This window comes from Topomyia yanbarensis, chromosome 2 (genome assembly GCF_030247195.1).
Source record: "Topomyia yanbarensis strain Yona2022 chromosome 2, ASM3024719v1, whole genome shotgun sequence".
Classification (NCBI taxonomy): domain Eukaryota; kingdom Metazoa; phylum Arthropoda; class Insecta; order Diptera; family Culicidae; genus Topomyia; species Topomyia yanbarensis.
In genome coordinates this window covers 338,303,043-338,319,645 of record NC_080671.1, presented here as the reverse complement: position 1 = coordinate 338,319,645, position 16,603 = coordinate 338,303,043, and the positions used below count along the sequence as shown (strand labels likewise).

Below are 16,603 nucleotides of genomic sequence, written 5' to 3'. Positions count from 1 at the left end.
ATCTTTTGGATAATAGATATTGCTATAATCATAATTCATTATTTTGAGAAAATTAATAAAAACCTCATCAAAAACACCAAATTTGAACTACTTTTCAACTAAAAGGATATTAAAAATATTTAACTAAAAGATATGAGAACACCAATCAATAGAAAATTTTCTCACCTTTCCAATGGAACTAAAAGATTTAAAATACGAGGTATACTTTTCGAGTTAGAGGCATTTTAAAATAAATAAGTTTTTTACACCAAAAGTTCAATATCTCTGTAACGGTTGAGATTTGATGGTATGTGTAGAACGATTTTTTTCTCCAAATATGACAGTCAATCACCCTTCGAGAGATTCTTAATCATGAACCAAACACCCTGTATATAGCGATTTTTTCCAAGAAGTTTGAGAATGTTTTTCAAGTTTGTGTGATAAAACGTTTATTTTGATGTTGGCCAAAAATATTAAGAAATGGTACAAATAACAACAGTCTATGTCGGATAACCTTAATGAAAAATATAAAGTTCTCACTCCTCAACACTTTTTATATAAAAATGGTTCATTAATAATTTTTTTTTGTATTTCTCTATTATCCACAGAGTGGTCCGCAACACGCGCAATCCGGTGTACGATGAGGATTTCACATTTTACGGCCTGACCCTGAACGAACTAGCTGGCATGTCGCTGCACTTTGTCGTACTTAGTTTCGATCGCTACAGCCGAGACGATGTGATTGGCGAAGTGGTATGCCCCCTGAGTGGAATCGACCTGCAGCAGATTGAAAACCAGCAGGTTGCCCTCAGCCGGGAAATTCAACCGCGAAGCTTGAAGATCCGTGCTCAAGGACGGGGTGAATTGCTTATTTCACTCTGCTGGCAACCGGCTGCCGCGAGACTCACCGTGGTACTACTTAAAGCCCGCAACTTACCGCGGATGGATGTGACGGGACTGGCTGATCCGTACGTCAAGATCTATCTCCTGTACAATGGACAGCGAATTGCTAAGAAGAAGACACACGTCAAGAAGCGGACCCTCAGTCCGGTGTTTAACGAAAGCTTTGCGTTCGATATCCCGTCGACAGAGGGAACCGGAGCCAGTCTGGAGGGTGTTTCGCTCGAACTGATGCTGCTCGATTGGGATCGAGTAACAAAGAACGAAGTTATTGGCAGGTTGGAACTGGGAGGTCCGCGAAGCACCGGTTCGGCACTGAACCACTGGAAGGAGGTGTGTAATTCGCCTCGCCGACAGATTGCCGACTGGCACAAGTTGCGGGAGTAAGGGAACGGTTTTTAACAAATTTCGATTAGAGTTTAACTTTGATTTCGAAGTTTGATCGGTTTGCCATTTTGTTAATGTTTGTGTTTGATGATAGTTTTCTCGATTTTTTTTTGCATGGATTGAGAAGTGACAAGCAGCAAACCCCGTGAGAAGTTATTAATATAAATAAGGATCAGGTATCACTACTCGATTCAAAGAAGGGGAGCCTTTTGATTTAGTCTAATATTTGCATTATTTGTGTTCACAAAGTTCAAACAATTAATTGAAAGGTCGATTTAATGTTATTTATTAAAATATTCTGATTTGTACTGACCGTCTACTGAATGTTACCTTTCAACAGTTATCTTACAAAACAAAAACAAAATCTATATTAATCTAAAAATGACTGGTATTACATAACGAATGAAGCTTCTGTAGGTTCAAACAATAGAAGTAGAGGCAAACATAAAAGATTCAACCTATATCAACAAAACAGATATAGATCTATACTATATCTCAATATTAATCAGTTAGTAAAATCCTCATGATCCTTGTTCTTCGAGATTACAGCAGGTTGCTAAAAAAGAAAACACATGCTACACCACATGTTACACATAAACAAAGAAAAGAAAGCACCTTACGCACTATGAGCCACGATGTGCACGTATATAAATTAAACAAGAACCGTTTGAAAATAATTTAAGAAAATCTCTGAAACGAGTAGAGATAAAATACAGCTATGTTTGAGAAGAATTCCTCGAAAGGATTCCTTTCCATCTATTGCATTTTGTAAAAATGCAGCCTGATATGACTGATAAGATAAAGCGATTGTTGAAAATTGATATATTATATTTTCTATTACATTCGACAAATGTGCTTGCGTTAGAAAAACTCAGAGTATGAGATGAATGTAAAAATAGGATCCCATCGAACGACTGCTTTTCAATAACATCCAGCTTTTTCTGTGCCATAGAGGAGACACCTTGTCCAGGTTAAATCTCGTGAATTCATGACTACAAGTTTTTAATTACGTCGTACAAGTAATGGCGGTTATTCTCGATCGTAGCATTCGGATTTTGATTCTGGATTCCTGCTTAAAAATCACATTTGCTAATTCAGTAGGTTTCGGAATGCGAACCTTTTCCAGAAATCATTAATAATGCTGAGGACATGGATATGACAATTGTATGACTATGTAAAAGGCAAAACACGCTGTGTTGCATAGCGTTGCTTGCAGAGCTTTAGCTCACCCGGAATAATTATTCGCTCTTTGCTTACTGTATCTGATGCCGGAAAATAATCGGAACTTCGAGCAAAAAAAAATAGAATTTATTCGCTTGAGAACCGCCGTTGGGCACGTTGGGGTGCTGGCGTTCTTGGGAACGACTGGGATCTTCACACTCTCCATCTCCTTCAACGACCACTTCGCGTACCGTGGCGAAGCCACATACGGCCAGAATACGATATTGTCCATCGGGTGGTATTTCTTAATGAAGCCTGCACTTTCAGCTAAAGGCTGCAATTTCTAAGCCTTCCATTGACCGAAAGTTGAAAATAGAAAAGAAGACTGACTTTGACATCCCCTTCTCACTGATTGTCTGTCGCAAGAGTACCCTTGTTTGGAGACTTCGTGTGGGAGATGTACTTCACGTCGCTGCTGAAATAACCGGTAACCCACCAATCATTGCCATTGAGTATCAAGTACGTCGCGTCGTCCATATTCATAACCACGTTATGCTTATTGATGAGCTTGAGCCTGAGCTTGAGCTTGCCACGCCTGCCTGTCCCACTTGATCTGGACTAGCTGAAGTTGCACAGGGAATCAGTAGATAATCATGCTTGAGAGTAGCGAAACATTTTTCAATGTGATACTCCTGGTAATCCTAGTGTTAATTGATCAATACCGGCGCCGGCCAGGCCCGAACGTAGATCGCGGACGGAAAGAGAAGGAATGTTAGTCCGATACTTGCTTTTGCTGGAGGCCGTATATACTACTGATCACTCCACAAGTATCACGGGAGGAGGATATTTGTTAGTAAGTATAGAAGTTGGATACTACTTCTGCATTACCGACATAGAGGTCACTCAAGATTATCCGTCCATCAACTCATGGACGATCCATCAACTCAACGCGGGACCAACGGATTTACTTCCCTTCCGAAGGAAGACGTGACCACAGATTTTTTCACCTCAGAAAAATCTCAACGACCTTGGCTGGAATTGAACCCAGACCAACTGGAATGAGTAGCGGTCACGCTTACCACTCAACCACCGGCGCCGTCTAAACCACGTTACGCTTCTTGATGAGCAGCTAAGCGGCTGCTTTCGGATGGTCGCTTGCGCTTCCGGCATGTTTGGCCTCGACTTCCGCATTCGACACTACTGGCCTCGACTTCCGCTTCCTGATACGAGGTCCATGTTGGCCAAATACTTTTTGAGCATCTGGCCAGTTGCACTGACCTGCCGGCCCAAGGTGCGGCAGGGTTTCGCCAACGTTAGTTTCGCTATCTTGCTTTCTATCTTCCGCTTTAGCTCTTGCTGCACCTTCAGGTAACGCAAAACCAATCGACTTGTGCTCGATTATTTCACCTTTTTCTAAGAGCGACGGGATCTTGTATACGGGCGCTCGGCTGTATCCGACCGACACAAAATGCGCTACGATGACGGACTTCTTCGCTCCGGGGTGGAGCCGACGGTAATTACAAATCGTATTAGTTGCTGATATTCGCCATAGCTTCAGCAAACGAATTGATAGACTGTCAAATATATTCTGTCTATAGAATACTCTACGGACACAGCTAACCTCATTTTTACCAGGTTACTAGTGCTGGTTATTTGGGCTTGTTGACGATTCGATTCGTTCAAATGAAATCGTAAAGATTTTTTCTAATTCCACGTAAACTGTACTAGTTACATAACTGTCAAAGATGGACACATGAGTTCATTTGTGACGTCACCGTAAAGTATTCAATAGTGTTCTTACCAGATTTTGTTCGAGTGTTCATTTTTGACAGTACGCTTGCACTGTTTACATGGACTTATGGCGTTTTTTTCTTAACCCCGAAACTGAGTCAGGTTCTAACCCCAACTGCTGTCAGTTCATACATTTTGACAGCAGTTGGGGTTAGAAACACTTTCGCTTCAAGCAAAAACGATATTAGAAATTATTAGAATTCAGTTAAGCGCAGCTGGAAATGGAACGGAATTCTGGCTGGTTCCAGCTCGTATTCCGGCTCCAAGGACACAACCGATTCTAGGTAGAGTGTGTGTCACTGGAGCCGGAATACGAACTGGAATCAGCTAGAATTCCAGTTCATTTCCGGCTAAACTTTACTGGGTAGTTGTCCACAATCGTGACTAACTGTGTCAGTAAAGAACCTAATAGAGAGAGTGGCATAGAGTTCTATGCAAATCATTTCACACACACTAATTGGGGGTTTGTTTTCCTCCAGCTGTCATATATAAAACTGTCAGCCAATTTAAACATTTGAAATAGCTCGCGTAAAGTATTTATAATGGTGTTGAAATGCTCTATGACACTGTAAAACTTATTACGGACACGTACAATACCGGTTGGTCGAGCTCCATGATGAAAATAATCCGACCGAAAAGTTATTTTCGATTTGGTTTCCTCCACCTATGACAGGTGGAGGAAAACAAATAGTTGAACACACTAATACAGTTACACATTGTCAAGTACTCTATTGGAGAGATGCGAACACTACACTACACTGATATAGTCATAAGTATTTTTTGCGCTTTGATTTTTAAAAATCCGTAACGTTTACTGCTATTCAGATTAAACTTCGTGAATCTAATTTTTTTCGTGTAGTCTTTTTTCGTCACGATAAACGAAAATCCAATAGGGAACAAAATCCCGTGACAAATTCCTGTGGTGCACAGGTTCAACTGAGAAAGTTGGGGAAACGAAAAAAAGAAGTTTTTTCGTTCTTGGAAAATGAAAAAAAGAAGTTTTTTCTCACACCGTTGCAAAAATCTTCATGAAAATCAATCAGTAATACCACAGATAAAAGACGTTTAGGCTCGATTTGAATCGTGTGTAAATACCCGCTACTGAGATTCCGAATAAATCAGACGTCTGAAAAACGTTTGTAGATGGCGTAATGGTCGATACAATGCAGTTAGAGTGCAGCTTCAAACACGTATAGCAAATAGTTGCGCAGATGGCAATAGTGAAACACGGATTTCCAACGTTTATAAATTTGAAAGTTTACGCAGGTTTTTGAAAAAAAATTGTTCTAGCCTAAACGTCTGTTATCTGTGGTAATACTCTACCAATCGACACAGATCTTTCATTAGGGCCTAAGTCGCAATGTACTCAAATGGAGAAAAATCAGTTTCAATATTCGGCGATGCTTTTCTAAATGTAGTTTTTATTGTAGGAATAAATTACTTTATGACCATGTTTTTCCGGAAGCATCTTTGGTTAAACCTTATGACAATATAACAAAGAATTTAATTCCTATGTGCTTTTAGTGGGTAGAAACTAAAAAAATGCTTACGCCCAATTTGCATCCCAGTCGTTATTTCGCCCTTCAGCAACCACCATTTGCGGAAGGGCTAAACTGTGTACATAATTTTCAGAAGGGCGCGGTAAATGGGCTAAACTGACTCTGTCTTGCTGGGTAGGGCTGGGAAAATGGGCGAGCTTGACAGTATACTTTTTAATAGGGCTCAGCAAATGGGCGCATAGAAACCCAATGTAAATGAAAGGGCTCGTGCATCTTTTCTTCGAATTACATGAAAATATCGAAATATTCGAATGTTTATATGCAACAACTATCGAGTAGACATGATCATAGTAGATATTGCTTATCATTTATATAATAGAACCGCCGTTTAAAGAATAATTTTGTGAATAACAACCGTACGCCCGGTTCTGTCAAAAAATGTAAGTTTAGCCTTTATATTCCATATGATAAGAAGGGCCTAAGTCGAAATCTCGAAGAAAATGCATGTTTCGCCATTTTGTTTTCTTTAATTATAAATCGAACTAAAAACCATTTAAACCAATTTTCACCTCAATCTTGTAGTATTTTGTCGCATAATGTCATAATAGCGAAAACGCAGTTTGTTTACATTTGCGATTTAAGCCCTAATGAAAGATCTATGTCGCAATGTCCCGAATACATTGAATCATTTTCATGAAGATTTTTTCAACGGCGTTAGTTAAAACGGCTTTTTTCGGTTTTCAAGATGGCCGCTTATTGAGGCGTTCTCAGTTGAACTTGAAACTGTGGTTCTGTGTTGACATGAACGACAGTAGTCAAAAATAAGTTGAATAAACACAATTCGTACTAGACCGCCATCATAACACGTAAAAGCTGGGTACAGGGAACATGTCGTCAAAATGCTGTTTTTCTCTCCGATCATCGCTTGCTCTTAGTTTTTCTAATTCGCGCATGAATTTTCCTATTCAAATTATGACATCGCTGGGCAAACTCTTCGCTAGTTTGTTTACTGGAGATTTGCGAAGTGTGGTATCAACACATACCTATTCGATGAGTATTACAAATGACAAATCGCAATAAATGAATTTCGCACGCCCACAAAATGCTTATATGATCGTATACATTGTACATTGTAAGATATGTAGGAAAGAAGAGGGATTTCATAAATTATTTCAACCGTAAAAATGATGCTGATACTCATAGGTAAGACGAGTGCTATTGATATAACTTGATAGAATCACTAAAACCATACAAACAAGCTTACCAATAAGGCAAGATAGGTAATGAAAAATATTTGTCTTTACTAACAATAACAATATTTGAACACATTAAGTGAAAATGATGAACGATTGACATATAGGCTGACTATTTAACAGAGAATTATATTTTTGTTAAAGTCAATATATTAGACAATTAGTTTTTGTAAGTGTACATAGATTTCACGAGAATTATTATTTACGATATTTAAATTTTTTGCGAAATTGTTTAGAAACTCACGTACGGAAATGTCAGAAGTCAGTCTCTTTACGATTCAACGTATACACGTTATGTAGGAAATGATTCGCGAATTTAAATATCATCGTTGTCAGAGCCAACTCAGAATAGGTTGTAAACACAGTTTAACCCGATGGAATCATTCCTTTCCTTGTCAATTTGTTGACTTAAAGTGTCCCGCAAAATTCGGTGGTGCATACCGTTGGAGATTATATAGGTGATTTCAGTCTGTTTTACCAATTTTTTCAAAATGTATTCGCAGTGATTTTTTGGGGATTCAAGCTAAGATTTTCCCTCAGATACCAGATTTTCATTTGAGGAATTCGTCGACTACCAGGGACCGCAGAATGAGTGACAGCACTCTTCCTTGAGGACAGCCTCTAGGAGTTCACATGTTTATGCTGGCAAAGTTTGCCCTACCATGTTATTGATTATTACGCGAAAGTGTTCTGCAAACAAATTTACATTTTAACGAGATAGTGGATAAACATTCGACTGAAGATTGAAGGGAAATAAAATGGGTTGGTTATAAATGTGTCAAAGACGAAACGCATTAGAGCAAGAGGTTCGTAGAAAGAAACATTACGCCTCTCACCGAGCACATAGATTGATGGTGATGTTATCGAGGTGGTTGATGAGTTCGAGTATTTGGGCTTACTGGAGACCGCCGATAATGATACCAGCAGAGAAGTTCGGAGACGCATTTCTGCAGGTATATTGAGTTTCGAAAAAACCCTTCGGTTGAACAAAGTACGCAACCGCACGAAATTAACCATTTTCAAAATCTCGACAAACATATGATTATGGCCTAAAAGCCAACTGTCAAAATCCACTTTGAATGGAAATTCCAGACAAACTGTTACTAGTCGAACACAGCTCACAACAGTTTATGAAAGAGAAAAGTTTTCTCTTTCATTACCTGTTGTGAGCTGTTTTCGACTAGTAACAGTTTGTCTGGAATTTCCATTCAAAGTGGATTTTGACAGTTGGCTTTTAGGCCGTAATCATATGTTTGTCGAGAAATGTTCATTAGACCGGTTGTCGTCTACGGCCTTGGATCCTGGACGGAGAACCAACGCGCTCTTGATATTTTCGAATGGAAGATGTTGCGAACGGTCTACTGTAGTGTACAGATAGAACCCAGTAAAGTTTAGCGGGAATGAGCCGGAATTCCGGTTGGTTCCAGTTAGTACTCCGGCTCCAGTGACACAACCGATTCAAGAATCGGTTTTTGTCACTGGATCCGGTATATGAATTAGAACCAGCTAGAATTTCAGCTCATTTCCGGGTGAACTTTACTGGGCCAGTTTGACACTGCAGAATGAATTTTGTTTACATTCGACGAGTTTTGATTCGAACCGTCAACATCCAGCCCCGGTTTCTGATGGTGCTGATCGACGATTACAACCCGTTTACCTTTCTTTCACAGTCTATAGAGAACAGTTGCGCAAAGAGTGAAGCCAAAAAAGCCTACCTATCGAGCATAATTGGAATCCATCTCTGATACCTCTACAGCAAAGTTGGATTCTAATTTTGCTCGATAGGTAGACTTTTTTCGGCTTCACTTTCTGCACGCTCTTTGCGTACCTTTATACTAGGGCCTTTACTTTCTTTGTCTGCTAGAGAAGAAGTCGGAAGCGCCAGGGAAGGTAATATCGAGTAGCAATCCTCTGTCAAGAATGGAATCAAGGTAGAGTACAGCGTATGCACCTCAAAATAATGGTTTAGTTGAATGAAAGAATCGATCCCTTCCGGAAATGGTGACGCAAATGCTCCAGGATAGGGGTCAACACAAGCGGTACACCGGAGATGCCGCGATTACTGATGTTTATTTGAAGAATCAACTACCGTTGCTTTACGTAAACAAGACACCGTGTGAAAAAATGGTGTGAGCGGTAGCCAGTACCCAACATAAGATAGGTTTGCAGCTTGCTGATGTCAAGTGAGAAAAGTTTGCAGGATGCGCAGAAGTTTTGGTTTCTCGGATACTCGGACATCTTCAAGGAAGGACGTTACGTGACATTTTTAAGAGGTGGATGATGGAATGCTACGCTGGACTGAGTTGGAGTTTTCATCCATCTAAAGCTAACCGAGCAGTGGGATTGAGTGGCCTCTTCCAGTGGTGAAATCAACACAGCAGATGATGGAAGAAAAATCGAAGGTGTGAGCATTTTTGATTCTGATGAATATCCTTTCGCGGTGAAGTAGTAGGAGTTCGAAAATGAAGTGTACAGTGAAGAAGGTAGATATAATTGACAACAAGTTCGACGCACCCGCTGTCGACTGTCAGATTATGTGATAGGGATTGTTACGTAAAAAGCGGAGGAGCTAGTGACGTTTCAGCTAGCAATGTCCAGTACGGACCAAGTTTCGTGAAAGGCAGCAATGGATAATGATAGGTCGCTCAATCAGAATCGCGAGAAGCGTTGCCTAGGGGTTCGCGTAGTGCAGTGAAGTACAATGAACTTTTTCACCCTGTGACCTAGCATGTCACGCGTCGAGCTCTGCTGTCCTTGGTTGTTTTAAAAGGAAATGGCACCGAATCATTCGAGTGTGCGCACTGCGACAAGGAGGAGATTATTTGTCGATTTTGTTTTGACAATCGGGATTACCAGGATGTTCAATTGATACCTATATATTCGTTGTAACCATGAAAGGGCGAGAAACATTTTAAAACGTTGGTTGAGCACATTCGTTTCTCGCTTCCGATGATGATCAACTAGGACCATCAGTCTTGAAAGTTCAAGATCGAGATGATTCTAATTCGAGATGAGCTATGGCCAGATTGCCAGAAGTCCAAATTCGCAATGCCAGGGAATACCAAAGCAGTCGATAGCTAAATTAGTATCATTTTACCTTGACAAGGGCTGGGAAGTGTACCTTCTCAAGAAGCTGACACGTTTGGAGTTCAGAGAATAGAGGAACATCTGCAGAAATTCACCGATTCGCTCGACGGTATCGTGGATGCCAAGGAAGAGGTCTCGAAGAAATGGCTATGTTCGCTACCCAACACGTATGACCTAGTAGCGATCAATTGAGTAAAGTAGAAATTGCTCGCTGAGGCTGGAAAACAGTGATAAAGAAGCGGGTATGCTACTGGTTATGGAGAAACCGTCAAAACATTGAGGTATCTAAGAGTTATAGAATGAAGCAGGATGCATCGAATCAAGTGTGACGGGGGGGGGGGGTCCTCTTTTCGGTGGGTGAGTCCAGCGTGGGACTCTAAACAGATCTGACACGATGGTCCTCCGGAGAAACAGGTGGTTGGGGAGTGCCCAACAAGCCGCCCTGGAAAACTACCCGTTACGAACAATGCAGAAGAAAATACGAATCGGAACAATCGTCAAAGACCTTAACGACGAAAGAAGGAATACGATTGGAAACTCGGAACATGGAATTGCAGGTCACTCTGCTTTCCAGCTTTCGACAGGACAATCTACGACGAACTCTAACCACGCAACTTTAAACTCGTAGCACTGCAGGAACTTTGCTTGACAGGACACAAGGTATGGAAAAGCAGGCATCGGGCGTCTACTTTCTACCATAACTGTGGCACCACCAACGAGCTGGGAACTGGTTTTGTAGTGCTGGGTAGGATGCGTCAACGCGTGATTGGTTGGACTCCGATCAACGCAAGGATGTCATCAACGTACACTGCCCACACGATGGGAGACCCGTCGACGAGTAGAAGGAAGCGTTCTATACGAAGCTGGAGAAGGTGAACGACGGCTGTTCGCATCGGGCCGTGAAAATCGTCATCGGTGATATGAACGCTCAGGTAGGACGGGAGGTAATGTTTAGACCGGTAATCGGGCCAAACAATTCGCACACCGTATCGAATGACAACGGCCAACGATGTGTGAACTTCGCAGTTTGAAGTACCTTCTTCCCCCGCAAAGATATCCACAAAGCCACCGGGAGATCACCGGAAACCATATCGATCACGTTTTAATCGACGGGCGATTCTTCTCTGATATCATCGCAGAGCGAATATAGATTCGAACCATTACCTAGTTGCAGTATGCATGCGCTCAAAACTCTCGACGGTGTATAGCACTCGTCGTATTCGTACGCCAAGGCCCAACATCGCGAAACTTCGGGACGCCGGGGTAGCCCAAGACTACACACAGCGGTTGGAAGCAGCACTACCCACGGAACAACAGCTGGGCGTAGCTACTCTTGAAGATGGCTGGAGGGATATCCGTACCGCCATAGGAAGTACTGCTATAGCGGCACTATGGTTCGATGAGGAATGTGAGCAGTTAATAGAGGAGAAGAATGCAGCACGGAACAGGATAACTTCGGTCCTCCGGAGAAAGAAGCGCCAACAGGAGCAACGAGATCGCGAAGCGATGAAACAACTGTACCGCGTAAACGACACACGGAAGTTCTACGAGAAGCTGAACAGTTCGCACAAAGGCGACGTTCCGCAAGCCGTTATGTGCAGGGACATAGATGGCAACCTTCTAACGAACGAGTGTGAGGTGATTGAGATTGCCGGCCCCTGATCTTCAAGAAGTCAAGTAGTAGATCGCTCGGTTGAAAAATAACAAAGCTGCCGGTGTAGATCAACTACCCAGCGAACTATTAAAATATGGTGGTGAAACAAGGGCTAGAGCGCTGTACTGGGTAATGGCCAAAATTTGGGAGGAGAAGATTCTTCCGGAGGAGTGGATGGAGGGTGTCGTTTGCCCAGTCTACAAAAAGGGTGACAAGTTGGATTGTTGCAACTACCGCGTGATAACACTACTTAGCGCCGCCTACAAGGTCCCAAATTCTTTGCCGCCGATTGTCACCATTTGCAAGGGAGTTCGTGGGGCACTACCAAACGGGATACATGGGTTCCCGGGCCATAACGGACCAAATATTCGCGATTCGGTAGGTTCTGCAGAAGTGCTGCGAATACAACCTACCCACACATCATTGGTTCATCGATTTCAAACCGGCATATGATACAATCGATCGAGATCAGCTATGGCAGATAATGCACGAGTACGGTTTGCCGGATAAGTCAACATGATTAGTCATAGCGACGATGGATCGAGTGATGTGCGTTGTTCGAGTATCAGGGACACTCTCGAGTCCCTTTGAATCTCGAATAGGGTTACAGCAAGGTTCCGTTAGAAGGTGCAATAAGTAGAGCGGAGATAGACACGAGTGGCACGATCTTCAGGAAGTCCGTTCACCTTCTTGGCTTCGCCGACGACATTGACATAATGGCACGGAACTTTGAGGCGATGTCGGAAACTTACATCAGACTGAAAGCTGAAGCCAGCGGGATTGGACTTGCCATCAACGTTTCGAAGACAAAATTCATGAGAGGAAGAGGTTCTAGAGACGACAATGTGGACCTCCGATCCCGAGTTCGGATTGACGGTGACGAAATCGAGATGGTCGACGAATTCGTGTATTTGGGCTCACTGGTAATCGCCGACAATGATACCAGCAGAGGAATTCAGGGACGGATCTTGGCGGGAAATCGCTGCCGCACGAGGTTGATCATCTACAAGACGCTGATTAGACCAGTGGTCCTCTACGGCCACGAGACCTGGACTATGCTCGTGGAGGATCTATGCGCCCTTGGTGTTTTCGAACGAAAAGTGTTGCGTACCATCTATGGTGGCGTGCAGATGGAAGACGGAACGTGGCGCAGGCGAATGAACCATAAATTATATCAGCTGCTGGAAGAACCATCTATCGCGCATACCGCAAAAATAGGACGTTTGCGGTGGGCTGAACACGTCGTAAGAATGTCGGACGACGACCCGGTGAAGATGGTTCTTGAGGGCGAACATACAGGAACAAGAAGACGGGGTGCACAGCAAGCACGGTGGATCGACCAGATGGAGGACGACCTGCGGACCCTTCGAAGACTGTGAGGCTAACGACAAGCAGCAATGGACCGAGTGGAGTGGAGACTTCCAGCGAACCTGGCATCACCGGCAAGGACACCGCGATCTCGATGCATCCATTCCCAAAAGCAAGTCGACCGTTGCGCTAGAGACAAGCTTGATCTAGTATATACCGATCTGAGTGGGCCGATCACTAGTACGCCCAGTGAATAATTATTTTTTCTCTTTGATCGATGATCATACTCGAATGACTTTCGTGTATCATCGCGATGCAGCGGAAAAGATAAAAAAGTTTGTGTGTTTTAGCAAGACGTAGCAAGGCACCAGGGAGGAACTACGATGTGCCGAGATAACTATGTGCATGCTGCTGAACGATTCTGGGTTAAGTAGTTGTGATAGCAATCTACATGCAGAGCCGGCATGAGTCCATTTGAGCGGTGAAACGAGAAAAACCGTCGTTAGAGCTGGTATATTCCGGGAAAACCTGATGAAGAAGGAACGTTGCGTGGAAGTGACGTGTTGAGCGGCGAGCGAACGGAAGAGCGTCAAAAGTCGACGCGGAAAGTGTTGCCTGTTGTTGTCGATTTAGGGATTACGAGTAGTTGGTGGATCCGACAAGGAGAGGTGCTAAAAGCTAGGGGAGAAAGTATCAATCCTTAATCTCGCACGGTAATGGAAGTTAGTAGATCCATCGGCCAATCGCAATATTTTTGACTACAAAAGGGTGTATTGAAGGAAATTCAATGCTGAGGATGAAATTGAGAAATAAAAGCACGACTCTTGGCGCCTCCGTGTGTTATTGGTAAGAGAACAAAAATGACAGACAAGCACCAAGACGTAAATTCGGTATACCTTTACGGGAAACTAGGTAAGGAAATCCTTATGCTGTATCCGTCGTGGTCTCCACACTCATCATGTTTGTCGATTGCGGAGGCATATATGGCCTGCAGCAGGCGGCCAGGGTGTGTTTTGTATCGGTGGAAAAGTGCACTGTAGCCGTAATAAAACGACGGAAAGTTAACAATATATATATATATATATATATATATATATATATATATATATATATATATATATATATATATATATATATATATATATATATATATATATATATATATATATATATATATATATATATATATATATATATATATATATATATATATATATATATACGATAGTTGCAAGTTTTGCTCTTCTTTCCCTGTCACCATATACGTCTTCTCTCCCCTGTCCTCGATACACCTGCTGCTACACTGATGTGGAAATAGGCCCCCCTCTGAAATATCTTGACCAAGCATAAGTCTTCGTTAAAAAATCAAATTTGATTTCTGTATTCCTAGTTTTAAGATAGCTGTAATTTTTACTCTTTATTGAAACTCTTGTCCTCCATCTTGTAAATAGAATTGTATCCCTAGTTTTAAGATATCTGTGAAATTTCTCATAAATATTTGTTCCACCTTTTTTTTTAAGATAACTGTAAAATATTTCGTAAAATACTATTACTCCCCCACTCCCCCTCTTGTATATCAAACTGAATGTTTTAAAATTTTTCATAAAAAAATCTTTTGGCCCTCTCTTGTATATTGAATCTTATTTCTAGTCTTAAGATAGCTGTAAACTTTTTTTTTCTTGTATAAAAAAATATTTCAACATTGTAACCTCCTAGTTTTAAGATATCCAAAATGTAAAAACAAAAGAATTTGGCACCGCCAAGCTAACGCATTTGTGCCTATCAAATAAACAAATTGAATAAAAAATATATATATATATATATATATATATATATATATATATATATATATATATATATATATATATATATATATATATATATATATATATATATATATATATATATATATATATATATATATATATATATATATATATATATATATATATATATATATATATATATATATATATATATATATATATATAACACGTTTTTTTCGTACGAGGTTAAAAATCCAACTGGCATCCGGAAACAGTTATTGCTATGTCGATGACGTCGCTTTCCTGACAGCGCCTGCTGTCAGGGTCGAGCCTCTTGGTAGGCAGCGGTGGAAAACCGCCAGTGTTCCCAGTCGTAACATCTTCCCCTCTTAATAGAGGTGGTATGGATCGAACCACTGAGGCGCTCTTCGAGTCCTCGAAGAACGGCGTGGTAGACCAACCTCCGATTCTGCTTTTGAAGTCGACCCGATTATATTGAACGGCGTAAGGGTCGATGATGAGGAAGATGTTGATGCTTCTAATCTGGATGACGAAGATGATTCTGACTCTGTTGGCGATCCACGCCACGGCGTGGACGACGCACGAAAAGACGGCTCCCAGAGTGTTGATTTATCGAGCGACATCTGCATAGGCGTTGTGCTTGCCGATACTGATGGTGAAGAAGGTTGCACTTGTGGTGACTGCGGCAGATTCCATGCTTCCAAAAGGACGTCCAAGGGCAACGGGTTGCCCGACGGTTGGTGTTAGACCGGCACGGCTGCGCATTTGGTTGATGTGAGATCGCAGCATACGACGTTCTTCGACCCACACGTTGTACATCACGGTACCGATGCGCTCAACAACCACGCCAGAGGCCCATCTCCAGCTGTTTCGCACGTGCACCTGAACAAAGACAGGATCAGCTCGGTTAAAGAACCTATGTTTGTTGTTATCGGCTGACTCGGTAGCTGGAGCACACGCAGCGGGCGGGCGCAGTAGTTCGAGACAAGTTCGAAGTTTGCGACTGAACATTACCTCCGACGGTGATTTCCCCTCCGGTGCCGAACGGTTTAGTGTACTTCGGTAAGTGAGAAGGAAAGTGTCCAAAGCTGCATTTTTTGTATCTCTCCCCTCTCTGATCTTCTTGATGGCCCGCTTGAAGGTGTCCACAAATCGCTCCGCTTGGCCATTGGATTGTGGATGGTATGGTGCGGTCGTTACGTGCTGAATGCTGTTCATTGCACAAAATTCTACAAACTCCGCACTTGTGAACTGCGTCCCGTTGTCGTTCACCACGAGAGTAGGCATTCCCAGCCGAGCAAATAGACCACGCAAGATAGCGATCGTGGCGAGGGCGGAGATAGTGCGCATTTGAACAATCTCGGGCCACTTTGAGAAAGAATCCACCACGATGAGAAAGTGATCGCCTTCGATTGGACCCGCAAAATCGATATGTACTCGCTGCCACGGAGCAGATGATTTTGGCCACGGCACAGGAGGAGAGTGCGGGGGTGACTTTGCTACTGAGGCACAGTGCTGGCAAGCCTTGGTGTAGCTCACGATGTCGTCATCAAGGGACGGCCAGTACACGTAGCTTCAGGCGATGGCCTTCATCCGCTGGATACCGGGATGGCCATGATGTAATTGATCCAGACACCGTTTATGGTACTGCGATGGAATAACGAGCCTGTCCGCAAACAGAAGACACCCTTCCACTATGCAGGGTGAATCTCGCCTAGCGTGGAATCGCTTTATCTCCGGTTTGACGGTTTTCGTTTGAGGGCCAACCTTCCTTAACGTATCGATAGATTTGGCGAA

General features: G+C 42.4%; 2 protein-coding genes across 3 annotated transcripts in view; one reads left to right on the top strand and one right to left on the bottom strand.

Annotated features, from left to right (window-relative positions):
* LOC131684037 (synaptotagmin-4) overlaps positions 1 to 8,105 on the top strand; it is a 76,025-nt gene extending 67,920 nt beyond the window's left edge. For both annotated transcript variants that reach the window (XM_058966548.1, XM_058966547.1), the window contains exon 3: positions 588 to 8,105. In XM_058966548.1, the coding sequence (XP_058822531.1) occupies positions 588 to 1,266 (679 nt within the window). In that variant the 3' untranslated portion in view covers positions 1,267 to 8,105. The remainder of the gene's footprint in view (positions 1 to 587) is intronic.
* Positions 8,106 to 15,415: 7,310 nt separating this feature from the next.
* On the bottom strand, positions 15,416 to 16,156 carry LOC131680622 (uncharacterized protein K02A2.6-like). Its single transcript, XM_058961338.1, has one exon. The coding sequence runs from the start codon at positions 16,154 to 16,156 to the stop codon at positions 15,416 to 15,418; it is 741 nt and encodes a 246-aa protein (XP_058817321.1).
* Positions 16,157 to 16,603: the final 447 nt, after the last annotated feature.